The following is a 17,832-nucleotide window of genomic DNA, read 5'->3' on the forward strand; positions in this document are numbered from 1 at the left end:
TCTAAGCAATATTGGGCTTAATGGATTAAGTCCTTAATGGGTTAAGTAGGAAACTTAACCCTAATCATCATTTTATGTGAAACCCTAATTTCACTTGGGTTTATTGTTGGGCCTTTCTATTGGGCCTTGATGATTGGGTTATTAAATGGGCTATCCAAGATCAAGCAAATGGTCTAGAGTAATTTAATGGGCCTAGGGTAAGGCCCATGTAAGGGGCTAGGGCCCAATTTGGAAAATTGGGCCATAGTTTGAGCTTTAATGATTATATGATGTTGGGCCTCAGAATGAGACCATGTATAGGCCTAGGCCCAATTTGGAAAATTGGGCCATGTGTTGGGCTTTGATTCCTAGTTGACTTTGGGCCTACGGATTGGGCCTTGGGCTTGAATAAGCCAAGCTTGGGGTAATGTAATTATCCAAAGTAAGTGTTTATGGTTATATATTGGGACCCAATTATTAATTGGGTGTTATTTTGGTGTTGACAGTTCGGGAATCTGTCTGCCAGTAGCTGGGGTCGAATCTGCGAGACTTCAGCAATTGTGGAATTGTGTCTATGACACTTCAGCAGTGTCAGGTGAGTTACCTTCCAGTAGCAGTGGGTCTACGGCCACAATGTCGGCCCACCAGTAGGATTGTATGATAGATGTTTGTCTCTGTGATATTCATCTAGGTTTGCTACTACCTGTGATATGTTATTGTGCTAGTATGATATGATGCTATGTGCGAGTGGCAATAGGGGGAGATAGTCCCCAGAACATCGGTCGATAGGGTCGAAGGGGCTGTTATGCCCAGCCATGCTAGATAGTTTATGAGATATATGTGTTATGTGGTAGTGGTAAGGGGTGAAATATTCCCCAATATCCGATCGAGAGGACCGAAGGGGAGACCAGCACCCATATATGCTAGTCAGTATCCGGTCGAGAGGACTGAAGGGGAGGCAAGCTCCCAGATATACTAGTCAGTATCCGGTTGAGAGGACCGAAGGGGAGACCAGCACCCAGATATGCTAGTCAGTATCCGGTCGAGAGGACCGAAGGGGAGGCAAACTCCCAGATATACTGGTCAGTATCTAGTCGAGAGGACCGAAGGGGAGACCAACACCCAAATATGCTAGTCAGTGTCCGGTTGAGAGGACCGAAGGGGAGGCAAGCTCCCAGATATACTGGTCAGTATCCGGTCGAGAGGACCGAAGGGGTAGGTCGGGCCCCCATAAATGCCTGACAATATTTGTATGTTATGTTATTGTATGGTATGCGGTATGATGGGGGAACTCACTAAGCTTCGTGCTTACGGTTTTCAGTTTTGGTTTTAGGTACTTCGTGTTTAAAGGAAAGGAGTCGGCTTGATCGCAGCGCATCACACTTTGGTTTTCCGCACATGAGATCTTTGGGATTACACTTTGATATTATTTTATGATAACACGTTTGATTATTTCTACTTTGGTTTTGACATGACATGATATTACGGATGTTTTATTACACTGTTGGTTTTATAATGACGTATTTAAAAATGAAATTTTTTGGCCTGTATTTTTGGGATGTTGCACTTTATTAGAGATAATTCTATTGGTATTAAAACTCTTTATTTCTTATGAATGAACAAAAAAAATCATAATATGAAGTAAAAAAACAGTGATTCGAGTTAGCATATCGTTTCATTAAGATCATCGCAATGTAAATTCTGAAGAATGTCACAGAATCTTAAAATTCTGCAACCAAGAACAAAATTAAGCATCAGAAAGAAAATAAACACATAAACAATAAAAGCAAACAACATGGTGGCGTCGACGATGATGATTATACAGAAAAAATGACTTCAAAATAAGGACAAGTAATACTAACAATTAAAGAAAAATGCATTAAATAGTAACACATGTCTACATAATTTTGGAAATGATTATATTATATGAGAAATTGTTTTTTGAATGATTGATACAATATCATAATGTATTATCATAATGTGTGAAGAACATAATTATGAGAAATGAAAATTGACATCTTTGAAAACTTTATGAATGACTTTGAATATTGTCGATATAGACTGAATTTATGGATTTACCATTAGAAAGAAAGCAATTATCGAGACATTATTTATGACATTTATTCTGATTTATATTGAGATTGATTTTCCATAAATAATTCAATGAGTTGTCAATTAAAATATGTTGGAACAAATCGGAAATTTACATGTGGAAAATACATTAGATAAAAAATGCTTACAATTGACATGTGTCCAAATGAAGGAGAAAATGACACATGACAAAATGATCATTGATGTATTAGGTAGGATATATATATATATATATATATATATATATATATATATATATATATATATATATATATATATATATATATATATGAAAAAGTGAATATGTGGTTGTCATGTATGTAATATTAGGTATAGAACCATAAAAAATGATGTCATTTTGATTAAAAAAAACACATTTATTTCATTGTTAGCTTCTTCCTATTGCTTTTGAGCTCATATAAATTATTGATTTCATAATTTATCCCCAACATCTTATATTTCGAATGTGTCGTTTCTATTAGACCTCTAGTAGGCTTCGTAACTTTCTTTGACACCTACGATATATATACTTGCATGAATCTTTTTGATGTGTTATGGGAAAAAATTATATGAGTTTTTAATGAACAATTTCAATCTTTCACTATAGTTTTCTATATTAAATTTGAATATGAATACTTATTGGTAGTTGATAATGTATTCTTATACATGGTTTATAGTGCAAAATTAAATATTTAAAACTCCATAAAAATATGTACAAAGCCTATTATCTAGTCTAATAGAGGATACAAGAAATATGGTAGAGAGATTTGATTGCATTTTGTTAAAACTACATAGTTTTTGATGGTTCTATACCTAATATTAGATACATAATAGTCACATATTCCTTAAGCATATATATATATATATATATATATATATATATGTATGTATATATATATCCTTTTTTTCTTTACCTCTTACTTCTTAATCAACCTACAAATCAAAAGAAAAAAAAATCTAGATCAAAAAGACAAACCCTTATAAAAACTGAATTCAGAATAGATGAAGCATCAACATCAACTTGCACGTGGCATACATGCAACTCGAAACCCAGATGAAGAAAAAACCATATTGTATATGTGTCAAGCAACCTTCACCATACTATTAAACAAATTGTATACAAAACCAACAATCACAAGGAGAAAGGTTTTAAGCTTGCAAACAAAAGCATGAGATGGGGTTTTAATCTGAAGGAGGAGATGTGTTTCTCATTTAGTCTCCATGAATTAGTAATTGATTTTCCTGGGTTGTTAATCCATTTTTCGAGTTTATGATGAATGAGCATTGAAAGTACAACACCTTTATGTATCCGATCTCTATGCATTGAAGTCTCCACGTCTATGTCTTATTATTAATTTCCTGTTTACTTTGTTGATTTAGTTTCTTTACAGTTTTAGAAGTAGTAGTGGGACCAATTATGTCATCATCCGGTTTTTAGACCGGTCCAACCGGTTGGACCAATTTGAACCATCCGAACTGGTAAGATGGCCGATTCGGTCTATGATCCGTTTTCAAAATCTTGATTATAAGTATAAAACTTTCAAAAGTAGAAGGGAAAATGACTCTTGAGGGTAATTAACTTTTGCGTTTGTACTTATTTGGTCACTTTTTTTTTTGTATTCAATATACCATCGAACTTGTTGTTGTTGTTTACCATAGCCCTTTTGACCGACTTTTGACATGTGATAGCCGGTCAAAGGGTTATGGTGAACACAAACAACAAGTTCGATGGTATATTGAGTACAAAAAAAAAAGGAAAGTGACCAAATGAGAACAAACGCAACAGTTGGTTACCCTCCTAATTCATTTTCCTTTTACTCATTTACAACAAATCCCACATCATCTCCTACTGATATTAATGACTTTATGAGATTCATTCTTGCTTCTCTTCAAAACATAACCTACAAAATGACATTATTCATACATGTACAACTTTGTAATGCACTTGAATATTTATTAGGGGAATCTTGACTAAGCAGGCGCATTTCATGACTACATTTACATTTCCAATCAAATGATTTATCGTATCATGGATTCTAGACAAGTCTACAAACGAGTGGAATCACAAGTGCTGTGATTTTTGAGTTTACTTAGCTTTAAGATCGAACTCATGGGATAAGATACAACATCAATATGTACAATATCATGCTGCTTTTGTAGACACATCACCATAATATTGTACATATTGATATTGTATCTTATCCCATGAGTTCGATCTTAAAGCTAAGTAAACTAAAAAATCACAGCACTTGTGATTCCACTCGTTTGTAGACTTGTCTAGAATCCATGATACGATAAATCATTTGATTGGAAATGTAAATATAGTCATGAAATGTGTCTGCTTAGTCAAGATTCCCCTAATAAATATTCAAGTGCATTACAAAGTTGTACATGTGTGAATAATGTCTTTTCGTAGGTTATGTTTTGAAGAGAAGCAAGAATGAATCTCATAAAGTCATTAATATCAGTAAGAGATGATGTGAGATTTGTTGTAAATGAGTAAAAGGAAAATGAATTAGGAGGGTAACCAACTGTTGCGTTTGTTCTCATTTGGTCCCTTTTTTTTTGTACTCAATATACCATCGAACTTGTTGTTTGTGTTCACCATAACCCTTTGACCGGCTATCACAGGTCAAAAGCCGGTCAAAAAGGCTATGGTAAACACCAACAACAAGTTCGATGGTATATTGAATACAAAAAAAAGGAAAGTAACCAAATGAGTACAAACACAAAAGTTAATTATCCTCAAGAGTCATTTTCCCAACGTAGAAATATAACTTACTTGCAACCAAATGAACCAATTTTCCTTGAGAAACATAAAAACGTTGTCGACATATTATATCATTTTTATATTCAATTTATTTTTTCTTTGTTTCTATTTTACAAATAAAAACATTTTAATGATTTAATCTAAAACGTTGGCGACCGTACCTTACTCATTAAGGCAATATATTAATAATCAAACCAATCCCGTCATGTTTTTAGTTTCTTAACCGTTTAAAATATTAATAAGGTTAGAACGAGACGATCTTACAAAACTATAGGAGGTGATTATTAATTATCAGTGATTCAGCAATTACGTCATTCGAAAATATGCTCCATGCGGCAGCGATTTAATCGCTACAGATCTCATATGGTAACTACCCCAGACTCAGAGGCCCAAGCAAACAGAGCAGATTCATATCCATAATCCATTCACAAATCACACCACACGTTCATCACGTTGTTCGTCGTCTTCTTTGCTGCTTCGCATACCTGAACCCCCTCTCTCTAACCCTAGTACGTTTTTCTACCTGTTTGGATTTGTCGTCAAAGATTTGGATTATACCCCTGCATTCAACCAATCATAGTTTCCCTCATCTGTGATCGCAACACGATCAAAGATGCCATCGGCGTATGGAGCTCGTTTGACCACCTTCGAAGATTCTGAGAAGGAGAGCGAGTGTGGTTACGTCCGCAAGGTGAGCCTTTGTTGATCTGTAATGTTTCCCCATCTCCCCATTCAGTTAATTGTGGTCAAACCATTTATTAGTCTTTTTCCACTTCGATCGGATTTGCATGCTTTTTTCCTTACCGTTTTTTATCTGCTCAGTTACTTGATGCCATCTAATTTGCTGGATTGGATATGTGGATTTGATTGTTCGCTAGCTTATATGTACTCCGATTCTTCTTCACATTTCGCGTTCAAGCACTATCTGAATTCTAATTTTCTATGTTGAAACCTACACCTTCAGACAATCCCTTAATCGTCTACTCCATCCCTCAGGATCTCTGCTGCCTCACCTGACATGATAATTCAGTACTTTTCTGTTATTATTCTTTTATCTCGAGTGGTTCTTATTAGTAAGGATTCTGTAGCCCGTCTGTATTTTTCTCCACGACTTTTTGAAAAAAAATATGCAAAACAACACTTATTTTCTGGAAAGCTATTTCTTTCTCGAGTAAGTTTAGTAGTCACATAGTATTTTAATTTGGTTGTATGCCAGAAGATAATCCACATAGGCTTACACGAACTACCATACCCTAAAACAAAATAGTTTCACATATCCGCAAATCTTTACAATTCAAGGCTACCCTCCGTCAATTAGGAACATTCTGGTGGGCTATAAGGTATTCCAGTAACAAGCTTCATTTAATTCAAGAACTTATGTCTTTTTTGTCCCTCCCCTTGAGCAAATCCATGGATTCAAAGTCTTCACATTTTTCTTGTTCCCCCTTCCTCTACTCTTATTAATTATTAAACTTATTTAAATTGTCACTCTTGGTGTTCTTCAGTGATAGTTGCTCTACTCTTATTTATGTCCTTATTAATGATACCCTATTTTTCTTGCTTTGTTGTATCAAGTTGCCTGTGTTTTCCTTGTCATATCTGATTTTTGGAAGAGTGTGGAATGGGCAATGGGCATGGTTATGTTCTTTATGCACAGCACTTCTTACTTCAAAAACAATGCTATTACCATGAGCAAAGATTGTCCATGTCATGTGCTTTGAGGAGTATCTGATAAAATCTTAATCTTAAGCTGGTTGCAATGTGACAGGTATCAGGACCAGTGGTCATTGCAGATGGAATGGCTGGTGCTGCTATGTATGAACTTGTTCGTGTTGGACATGACAACCTTATTGGAGAGATTATTCGTTTGGAAGGAGATTCTGCTACAATCCAAGGTATTTTGGTCTTCTCTCTCTCTCTCTCTCACGCACACACACAGCATGAAGGATCTTTAAGTGTCTACGCATTTGAGAATAAAGTGTCCATTGTATTTCAGTTTATGAAGAGACAGCTGGATTGACTGTGAATGATCCTGTTTTACGGACACACAAGGTATTTATTGCATATTGTAACTTGCTTTAAGATGTTCATAATCTGGAAATCAACTGCACTAATCTCTTCACTTACCTTCAGCCTCTGTCAGTGGAGTTGGGTCCTGGAATCTTGGGGAACATATTTGATGGTATTCAGGTTTGTCATATTTGTTTGCTCTTTCTGATGATTTGAAAGTTGTTACACTAATTGCACAACAAATCTTTAATCTTTCTAACAGCTTCTTACTCTACTCTTTTATCAACTCATTTCTTCAGAGGCCCCTGAAGACTATTGCAAAAATATCAAATGATGTGTACATCCCACGTGGTGTATCTGTCCCAGCACTTGACAAGGACATCCTTTGGGAATTTCAACCCAGGAAAATAGGTAATTTACAGTTATAAAGTTTCCCAGAGGTTTCATCTTCATGTTCATGCAGATATTTATTAGTTATAATTTTTTGATGTTTTGGTGCTAGGTGAGGGAGACCATGTGACAGGTGGCGATCTATATGCTGTAAGTCATTCAATATTCTTGATTGTTAATAGAAATGCAACACTACTATTTTATACATAATCAAATCATTTGGTTTTTACTTTCTTCTCATTTATTTATATGCAGACTGTATTTGAGAACAGTCTAGTGGAACATCACATTGCTTTACCTCCTGGTGCTATGGGAAAGATAACTTATGTTGCTCCAGCTGGTCATTATTCATTAAAGGTCTATACTTTACAACAAATAACATGATTTGATTTATCATCTAAAATCCAAATTCTATAAAGTTGTCATCTTGAGACTTGTTTCAACTAACGCATAACTTGTTCAGGACACTGTTTTGGAGCTTGAATTCCAAGGTGTCAAAAAGCAATTCACCATGCTCCAGGTTTTCTATTTCTCTTTTTCCTAATGATTAACAATTCTTTTTTTTTTTTTTTTTTAAATATCAGTTGCCCTGTTTTTCTATACTTGATGCACCTTTTATTTGCAGACTTGGCCTGTGCGTACTCCAAGGCCTGTTGCTTCCAAGCTTGCTGCTGATACCCCTCTTCTTACTGGACAGGTAAGTTTCAAATCTTTTATGTTATTGCAGATTAGTCCCTGGTTGGATGTTTTTGTAATTTTTTTTTTTTTTTTTTTTTTTTTTTTTTTTTTTTTTTTTTTTATGTCAGCGTGTCCTTGATGCCCTTTTCCCTTCAGTGCTTGGTGGCACATGTGCCATTCCTGGTGCCTTTGGCTGTGGGAAAACTGTTATCAGTCAAGCTTTATCCAAGGTATATTATTTTTCAATTGCTCATTCTAAATATTATATGCTGAAACTATTATTATTATTATTATTATTATTATTATTATTATTATATTCACTCCCAGCATTAATTGTTATGCAGTACTCAAATTCAGACACTGTTGTTTACGTTGGTTGTGGAGAAAGAGGAAATGAAATGGCAGAAGTATGATTTCCATTTCCATTATGATTATTTTTCTTTCTTAGTGTTGTATATATATATGGTTTATGATGTTGAGAATTTTTATTATTTATACAAACTGTGTAGGTTCTGATGGACTTTCCTCAATTGACAATGACATTACCTGATGGGCGTGAAGAGTCTGTGATGAAACGTACAACACTTGTGGCCAACACTTCTAACATGCCTGTTGCTGCTCGTGAGGCTTCAATTTATACAGGTAAAATGAATTCTTAGAGTTGTGAATTTGGTGTTTATGATTCTAATTAAGATAATGTTGCTTTCAGGAATTACCATAGCTGAATACTTCAGAGACATGGGTTACAATGTGAGTATGATGGCAGATTCTACCTCTCGTTGGGCAGAAGCACTGCGTGAAATTTCTGGTCGATTGGTAAGTGTCCAGATAATGATATATGATAATTTTTATGAGAAATAATAATAATAATAATATTGTTTTTATTTTTAGGCAGAAATGCCTGCTGACAGTGGGTATCCTGCTTACCTGGCTGCACGTCTGGCATCCTTTTATGAACGTGCTGGCAAAGTAAAATGTCTTGGTGGGCCCGAACGTACTGGCAGTGTCACAATTGTTGGTGCTGTGTCGCCTCCTGGAGGAGATTTCTCTGATCCTGTTACATCTGCCACCCTCAGCATTGTTCAGGTACTTTCTAGATCCTTTTTTTTTTTTTGTTAAAATAAATAAATAAATATGTAATGCTAAGGTGACTGAATATTTTGTCAGGTTTTCTGGGGTCTTGATAAGAAACTTGCCCAGAGGAAACATTTTCCTTCTGTTAACTGGCTTATCTCCTATTCAAAATACTCAACGGTAAGCAACATATCTGCAAATACTGTTGGTTTTTTTAAAGCTTAGTTGTGTCTTTATATCTGCAAATAAAAAACTGTTTCTTGTTTAGGCTCTGGAATCATTCTATGAGAAATTTGATTCGGATTTCATCAACATTAGGACAAAAGCTCGTGAGGTGTTGCAGAGAGAAGATGACCTGAATGAGATTGTCCAGGTATGACTATGTTGCTGCTTTTATTATATTATATATATGTATATGAATATATCATATGATGATGATGATGATGATGATGATGATGGTTGTAGCTGGTGGGTAAAGATGCATTGGCTGAAACGGATAAAATAACATTGGAAACTGCTAAACTTTTGAGGGAAGACTATCTTGCTCAGAATGCTTTTACACCGTAAGTACTGTAACTTTCATAAATCATATCATCTTATATGTTTGTTTGGTATGGTATTGTATGATAAGATGGAATGGAATGTAATTAGTCATTCAAACATGTTGTTTGTTATAAAACAAAATGACATTAGTTTAATAAATAAAGAAAAATATTGGTATTGTTTAAAAATAAGCTTTTGATAAAATAAAGATATACCTGTATAGCCATATTTCATGCTGTTGGAAATATATACCCTGTATTTTAAATAGCCTAAGAAAGTTTATTCACTACTTTAAAAAGTTGTCTATTAAAAAAAAGGCAAACACTTTGAAATCTTAAAACTGAGGTAGTATAATATATAAAAAAAATAACTATTTAATTGAAGGTTTAAATCAATTGAAAAACATCCATGGAATGGAATAACTAGTTATTATTTATTATGATATATGATTCCATTCCATGAAGGAATGAATGAAAATCAGCCCTGGAGAAGGATTAAGGAATGCATGATTTGATTCCTAATCCTATGTGGCAAGCAAACATAGTTTTTTTTTTTCTGGTTACTGGATATGAAACAGTAAAGTAAGTGTTATAGAATGAGATTGTTTTGGTGATGACAGATATGATAAATTCTGCCCGTTCTACAAATCTGTGTGGATGATGCGCAACATAATCCATTTCTATAATCTGGCCAATCAGGTATGCTACTAGTGTTATAATACATATCTAAATATTTCACATAATATATATGATATTATACAAATATACAATACAGTCGGTGGAGAGAGGAGCTGGTATGGATGGGCAGAAGATCACATATACATTGATTAAGCATCGGTTGGGTGATTTGTTTTATCGTTTAGTGTAAGTCTCCTCCTTCTCCTCCTCTTCCTAATGGGTTTATTTAATAATATAAGTATTTTGTTTGTTAAACTTAATGGTGGGTGGGTTTAATCATATTAAATAAACAGGTCTCAGAAGTTTGAGGATCCGGCTGAAGGAGAGGATGTGCTAGTCGGGAAATTTAAGAAGCTATATGAGGATTTGACTGCTGGTTTCCGCAACTTGGAGGATGAGACCCGGTAAATCGACACATACACACACACACACACAAAATTTAAGTTATGTGAAGAGTAAAGCGGCATGGGAGTGGAGTTGTGTTGAAATAAGCATAGAGCACCTGTAGAAATTTGAATACGATTGTATAATTACTACTACTTTTGCTAGTATTATTATTATTTTTATTTTGTATTTTATGTTGATGGAATAAGAATCGAGGCTTTTTGTTGGATGGGATGGGAATATGAGATTTCCACATCAGTTTCAACTTATTGGTTTTGCTTAGGGTTATCGTCAATAAACGATCAAGAGCCAAGACCCATCATTTTATGTTTTTAAACACTTTAAGCATCCAATATAGAGTTTTTAAGGTCCATAATTTTTCTTACCAATTAGATAATCCACCATCATTTTTGTTCTTTTTTGTTGTAAATCATTTGCCATTTAACTCTTTGATTTGTGTTCAAAAATATCTTTATAACCAACAATAGTCGTCATTACCCATTTCACCTTCCGAATCGAATAAAAGTATTAGATGGCTCATTACGTGGAAAACAGTCGTTGCGACCAAACTTCTAATCCTTGTGGCAGAATAGAGTTTAATCAAAGCTAAAATCCTAACTTGTAATGCTATCAATGGTACAAATCGTTAAGACTATGTTTTGTATACTAGCTATTAGCTCAAAAGCTAGCTAATAGCTAAAAAGCTAACTATTAAATAAAAAAATAACCGATAAAAAATGGTGTTTGGTCGAGCTAGCAGAAAGATATAAAGTGATATAGCATGACATTTAAAAGAATGTGTTTCTATAACTAATTAAGGGGTATGTTTGGAAAAAAAAATTGAAAACTCATAAAAAAACTAGTCTAAATAGCTTTTTAAAAAGATAAAACTCCAAGAATGGTCCCTGTGGTTAGCTAGAAATTGTCACTTTGGTCCAAATAGGTTTGGATTAACACCATAGATCCAAAATTTTTATTTTGTTGCAGTTTTAGTCTATTTTTTCTTAAATATTTATAAGGACAAAATTGCAAAAATGGTCCCTATAGTACGTATTTTTTCCGGGTTTTAGTCCAAACCCCGATTTTTTTTGGCGTCGTGGTCCTTTTGGCCCTAGTTTGTATGTGGAAAAGGTCCCACAACTTAACTCCCGTTAAATTGTTGCTGTAACTCCTCATGTGCCTCCCACGTGAGGGTATATCTGTCTTTCACCTTTTAGGGACCATTTTCACAGATGGAATGTCAATGCCTAATTTAATATTTTAACCCTCATTACAATCCCAAACACACGTCAACTCCTCACTCCCTCGCTCTTTCTTCTACTCCATTAAAACCTGCAAAAACCCTCATTTCTTATCCAAAAAGCCTAATCGAAGCAACAAAGAGAAAATGTTTTCATATGTTTCAAGTCGAAATGGTGTATGTAACGTGGCATGTCAGCCTAAAAAATGAAGCTTTGGATGTATCATCCATAAATGGTAAGTTGCTCTGTTTTCTTTAACTTTTCTATAAATCATTTTCCCTTTGATTTTCAGGAGTTTTTAACTAAAATGAGGTTGTTGAAAAAAATATTTACCAATCTATTTGAAAAATATTTACCAAATTAATGTTTTTCTTCATTTTTTATTTATTTTTCATTATTTCTTATTGTTTTTCTATTTATCTAAAATATCACATTTTTTACTTTTTTTATTTCAGTTTTTTACTATTTTTTGTTATTAAATACCACTTTATTTTTTATTTTATTTTCGTTTCAGATTTTTTTAATATACTTTTAACATAAACATCTAACACACAAAAGAGCTTTATTATTTCCGTTCATTATATGCCTATTTGAGTAATTTTTTTCCACTGTTTATATAGTGATTATGAGTTTATTTTAATTTCCTTACCGTTTATTTATACATATATTTTTAAAACTTAATCCTTTATAGAAAGAAGTTTTTTCTCGTGTCTTTATTTATACAACATTTGCATGCTTTTTAATTGAGTTTCTTTACATTGAAAATAAAATATAAAAAGCAAAAGTTTACATATTTCTACGTCTTTACATAAAAACAAATATGTAAAAACATAAAAAACAAAATTTTAAAAAAATCTAATTTGTAAAACGAAAGAAATCATAAAATACATGCATAAAACTAAATATATAAAAAACATTTAGAAAACAAATTTCCAAATCAATAAGAACTTTTATTTTAAAACATGTGAAAACAAAATTGTAAAAAAAATATACGGACAAAATTTGATAACACAACTATTACTTTGTGCAAAGTTGTAAAAGTGAATAGTTGGGTAAGAAACCTGCAAGTTATAAAATAATAAATGGTAGAAAAAAATTAATCAAATAGGCATATAATGAACCAAAATAATAAAACTATTTTGTGTGTTAGATATTTAGAAAAAATTGCAAGAATGGTCCCTGTGGTTAGGTGGAAATTGCCACTTTGGGCCAAAAAGGTTTGGGCTAGCATTGATGGTCCATAGGTTTGCATTTTGTTGCCACTTTGGTCCAAAACCTTAACTGCCGTCACTTTTCCCCCCGTTACCATCCATTTGACTTGTCAAATGGAGGGTATTTTCGTCATTCCCTATTTTACTCCCTATATTTAATTAATAAATTCCTCTTCCTATAAGATCGATCGATGATACTGCTGTCCTCAAGCTTTAATCCCCTCGTTCTCGTCTTCTTCACAAGCCCTAACACATCACTATTCACAATTTCCCTCTGAAGAAATTAACAATGGTGTTGTGTTTCTGTGGTAAAATGGCTCTTGTTCGCACTTCGTGGACCGACAAAAACCCAGGTCGCCGTTTCTGGGGATGCCCGACTGAGGTAAGCAAATGGATTTTGTATTTGCATCATTGTTGTCGCATTACATGTTAAGAACATGTGTTGTCTTTTTTTTGAAGGGATCGAAGTGTCGCTTTATTGGGTGGTATGATGGTCCAATGTGTGAACGTTCAAAAGCCATCATACCTGGATTGCTGAGGACAATAAACAAAGTGAAGGCTCAGACCACAAGACTCAAAATTTACCTGTTATGCAGTTGGATTTTCTTTGTGTATGTTCTATTTTACAAGTAGCTTAAGAATTTAATAGTTTGGGTATGTAGTTTTTTGTTGAAGATGTAAGCTGTGAGCAGTAAGCAGTGTAATATTTTGGTAAGTTGTATGAAAGTAGTATTTTGTTCAAGATGTAAGCAATGTAATCCATGTAAGACATGTTTTGCAACAAAATGTCAATGGAAATTATATTTGGTATCTATATGTTGACCATTCCATTTATGTATGCAATTAACAACAAATTTAAACATTGTAAAATATGCAATTAACAACAAATTAAACATACCATAAACCATAACATCCAATTGTATGATTTAAACATTGTAAAGTATGCAATTAACATCAAATTAAACATACCATAAACCATACCATTAAATTTCTGATATGTTTTTCTCATAATTCCTCATATCTACATTAGCACTAACTTCATTAACTACCTCCTCCCCTTCATCCCATTCCTTCTCTTCATTGAATCCATTATCAAATTCAGAATTAGATTCTAAAATATGTTGGTACAATCCAAGATCAAATTCATTAGTTGCCTCATCAAAATCATTAGGTGCATGATCCTTATCCCCATATACATTAGCTTCACTAACATCACCCATGGCCAATTTCTTATTGCATGATGACAAAGATTTGTCCTTGGTCCAACTCCTTTTCCTATTATACTCAGGGGATAATGAGAAATCACCTTTATTATGTAAAACATGGGATATTGACAAAGCACCTTCATTATGTAAAACAGGGGATAATGACAAAGATTTGTCCTTGGTCCAACTCCTTTTCCTATCACTAGCTTGGTTATCAGTTGTGGTGGTTTCATGTTCCTTAATTTCATCTAATTGCTCAATAGTGACCTTTTTAATAAGTTTAGGAGCCATAAAGTAAGTAAGCAATTTTGTAAAACCATGTTCAGTGTACATCCTTATGACTTTATGTTCCTTCACATATTGGGCAAGATTACGAACATCATCATCGTTTCCTAGGGCACGTAGTCCAAAATGCATGTCTTCTTTGGGCAACCGAAAATGATAATAGATAACTGGGGGAACTGAGTATCCTAACCCTTTCATGATGACATCCATTTCATGAACAGAAAACTCTTCTATATCGACCATGTCAACATATGTCACAGTTCTATCAATGTAGTTCACATCTGGAAACTTTGTGAACTCTCCCCCATGATGTAGCTTGATGGTAAACAGAGTAGGGTATCCATCTTCAAAACAAGAACAAAAAAGAAGTTTCAGATGAGAAGATTTCACATAAAAAGGCAACTTAGTGAGCAAAATAAAAATTACGTACCATAAACCACCCTTGCGTTGAATGCTTTCTCATACAACCTTACATTCCACATTGGAACTTGCATTAACTGATCAACTCACTTGATCGAAGCACACAAGCTGGAAATGGGATTAGGGTTCTTGATCCTCAGTTAATGAAAATCGAAGTGGAAACGACTATCTATGTAATTAATGTTGGAATAGTGTCTAAGGCTGCAACTATATTAGGCAAGTATTTGACCCGGTTGTGCATGGTCCTTTTGGGTTGCCTTCACCATAGCAACTTGATAGGATGATTTATTAAGAGAGAATAAATATTATTAATATATTATGGGAATAATATAAAGAATAATAATATTGTTATTTGATTAATATAAGTCATAGAATTAATTAGAATTAATTTGGTGACTTAAAGAGATTAATTAAATAAGAGGGTATAAACTGTCAATTGTTTGATAGTTAAACTTTAGACTGTAAATCCATATTGGATAGGGGTGGACGGATTCTAGAAGCTAGAGATAGCTTAAAATCGTCCAAGTCTATCTAAGGAATGGATTTGGATTGCTTTAAGAGAAGATTATCCAATTAGGGTTTAAGCTGTAACCCTTAAGGAGTCTACAAGTACAAATAGACCCTATGGCAAAGGGAAATCGGCACTTGATCAAAAGTAGAGAACCCCTGGTCGAATTCCTCCCCTCTCCTCTCTCTAAAATTATCCTCCTTGCTATTTGGTGTTTATAATCCATTAGAGGAGTGACAATTGTGACTCTAGAGCTCCAAGACAACAAGATCAAACAAGAGATTCAAAGGTATGATTCTAGATCTGATTTAGTATTGTTCATATTCCTTATTAGTCATTAGAAGTCTTGGATTCAAAGCATGTTTAATTAGAAAGCCTAGATCCGAGCATTAGGGTTTTGCATGCGCACATAGGAAAGTTCTTATGGCTAAAACCCATCAGTGGTATCAGAGCCTAGCTTGGTTTTCATTAAATTGTTGCTTATTTGTTTGAAACTTAACTACAAAATTCGATTTTTGTGTTTCTGAGTCATGGACTCGGCGAGTTCCATAGTGGACTCGGCGAGTCCCTTGGTGCACTCGACGAGTCCAAGCGTCAGGAATGGCCAAATTCGGGATTTCTTCATGATTATCTTATGGAAACTTACCTTAATCATATTAGATCAACCCTAATCCGATTTTTTGATATATATGACTATAATCTTGATCTAATTAAAGATATTTATCAAACTAATAAAATATTTAATTTCCTTATATGATAATTGATTAATTATTTTGATTAATTTGGTAATTATCTTACAAGAAATCTTGAATAAATCAAATATAGATAATTAGGAAATTAATTGTTAATTAAAATTATTTGTTATTTGATCCTCCATGTTTTAAATGTTTAAAACTCGTCCTCAAGTTTTGAAATTTATATTTTGTGATTAAAAGTTTTAATTTAGACAATTTAAATTTCAAACCCAAGATTTTAAAAGGTTTAAAATACAACCCTATACTAATATAATATTACAAGAATAATATATATATATATATATATATATATATATATGTATGTATGTATAACTAAAATGCTAGTCTTACCGTTAGTAGGCCTCATTCACGAAGCCGATCTATAAGGTGAGTATAAGGTTGCGGCCTATAAAATGGCGCTTAATGGGTGTACACTCACACCCACCGCTTGCTTGATCGGTGGAGGGTCGTTAGCCGAACGGGTAGGATAGGGCAACCTCATCCTCTCATTAAAAGTATAATAAGTAATACAAAGTAACTACACATTTTTTAAAATTTCCCAATCTTAGTTACTTTAGGAAAAGTGAATTGATGCAATCCCATGAAATTACACTTTGCACCCTTGCTAAGAAGTTAGTGGAGCGTGTGTGGTTTACCGGCACACTAATTGGTTCTAAGCAAAGGTGGCAAAGGGTGATTCATTGTTTATCATGGTTTGATGGAGCGTGTGTGGTTTACCGGCACATCGAATAGGTGATCGTTACAATGAAGGCACCATGTGAATTTGCATGGTAATTCACACCCGCTTTGTGATCCTCGGTATCCCAGTCACAAACTAGAGGGGCATATCGAGATTTAAACATGCCATTGAATAGTTTGAATGAATCTCTTCTGAACCTAGGAATTCTCAATACATTTAGGACTTATAGTTAGTTTTTTTTTATGGTGGAGAATTAGTGAATCGTCATTCACTTACCTTCAATTTATTTGCATGTTAGATTACGGCATCCCTTTTCTAATATGTAAATATTGTTGTTGGATCCTAGCCCTAATTTTTCTTATTGGGTGATAATTAGGGATTCATATTCTAATCTATATTTGTCCTTTCTATTTGTAGATGTCGAACGCAAACAACGTTGTTGCTAGTTCTTTCACATTGATGAGCCTTTGCCAAAAGGTCACTTTCGATGGAACGAACTTTAGCGAATGGATAAGATACATTCGCACCATTGCTCGCTATGAGGATAAGGAGTATGTCCTCGATGAGAAGCTCGAGAAAATCAACCCTGAAATCGCTACTCCGGCTGAAATTACCGCTTTTGAAACTCATGAGCGCGATGCAACGAAAGTACATTGCATCATGATAGCCACCATGAACTCCGAATTCCAAAAGTCCTACGAGGACATGTACCCGTACGAGATGCATCAAGACTTATTGGAGAGATACCACCAGAACGCGAGACAAGAGCATTATGAGATTTTCACTAACATGATTTCCGCTAAGATGGGTCATGGAGAGTCTCTTACCGTGCACCTGCAAAAGATGCAAAGGTATGTCGACCGCCTTTGCAAGTTAAATGTTGACTTTGGGGAAGACTTGGCGATCGACATGGTGCTTCACTCTTTGCCTCC

General features: G+C 34.1%; 1 protein-coding gene across 1 annotated transcript; it reads left to right on the top strand.

Moving 5' to 3' along the window:
* Positions 1 to 5,115: 5,115 nt before the first annotated feature.
* LOC111907438 (V-type proton ATPase catalytic subunit A) lies at positions 5,116 to 10,825 on the top strand. Its single transcript, XM_023903205.2, has 20 exons — positions 5,116 to 5,531; positions 6,609 to 6,735; positions 6,837 to 6,892; positions 6,974 to 7,030; positions 7,150 to 7,261; positions 7,353 to 7,390; positions 7,496 to 7,597; positions 7,704 to 7,760; positions 7,866 to 7,937; positions 8,047 to 8,148; positions 8,263 to 8,325; positions 8,428 to 8,560; positions 8,628 to 8,734; positions 8,810 to 9,004; positions 9,086 to 9,172; positions 9,261 to 9,365; positions 9,458 to 9,555; positions 10,155 to 10,233; positions 10,310 to 10,398; positions 10,506 to 10,825. The coding sequence occupies exons 1-20, from the start codon at positions 5,454 to 5,456 to the stop codon at positions 10,618 to 10,620; spliced, it is 1,872 nt and encodes a 623-aa protein (XP_023758973.1). The 5' UTR covers positions 5,116 to 5,453; the 3' UTR covers positions 10,621 to 10,825.
* The last annotated feature ends 7,007 nt before the right edge of the window (positions 10,826 to 17,832 follow it).

This window comes from Lactuca sativa, chromosome 4 (genome assembly GCF_002870075.4).
Source record: "Lactuca sativa cultivar Salinas chromosome 4, Lsat_Salinas_v11, whole genome shotgun sequence".
Taxonomy (NCBI): domain Eukaryota; kingdom Viridiplantae; phylum Streptophyta; class Magnoliopsida; order Asterales; family Asteraceae; genus Lactuca; species Lactuca sativa.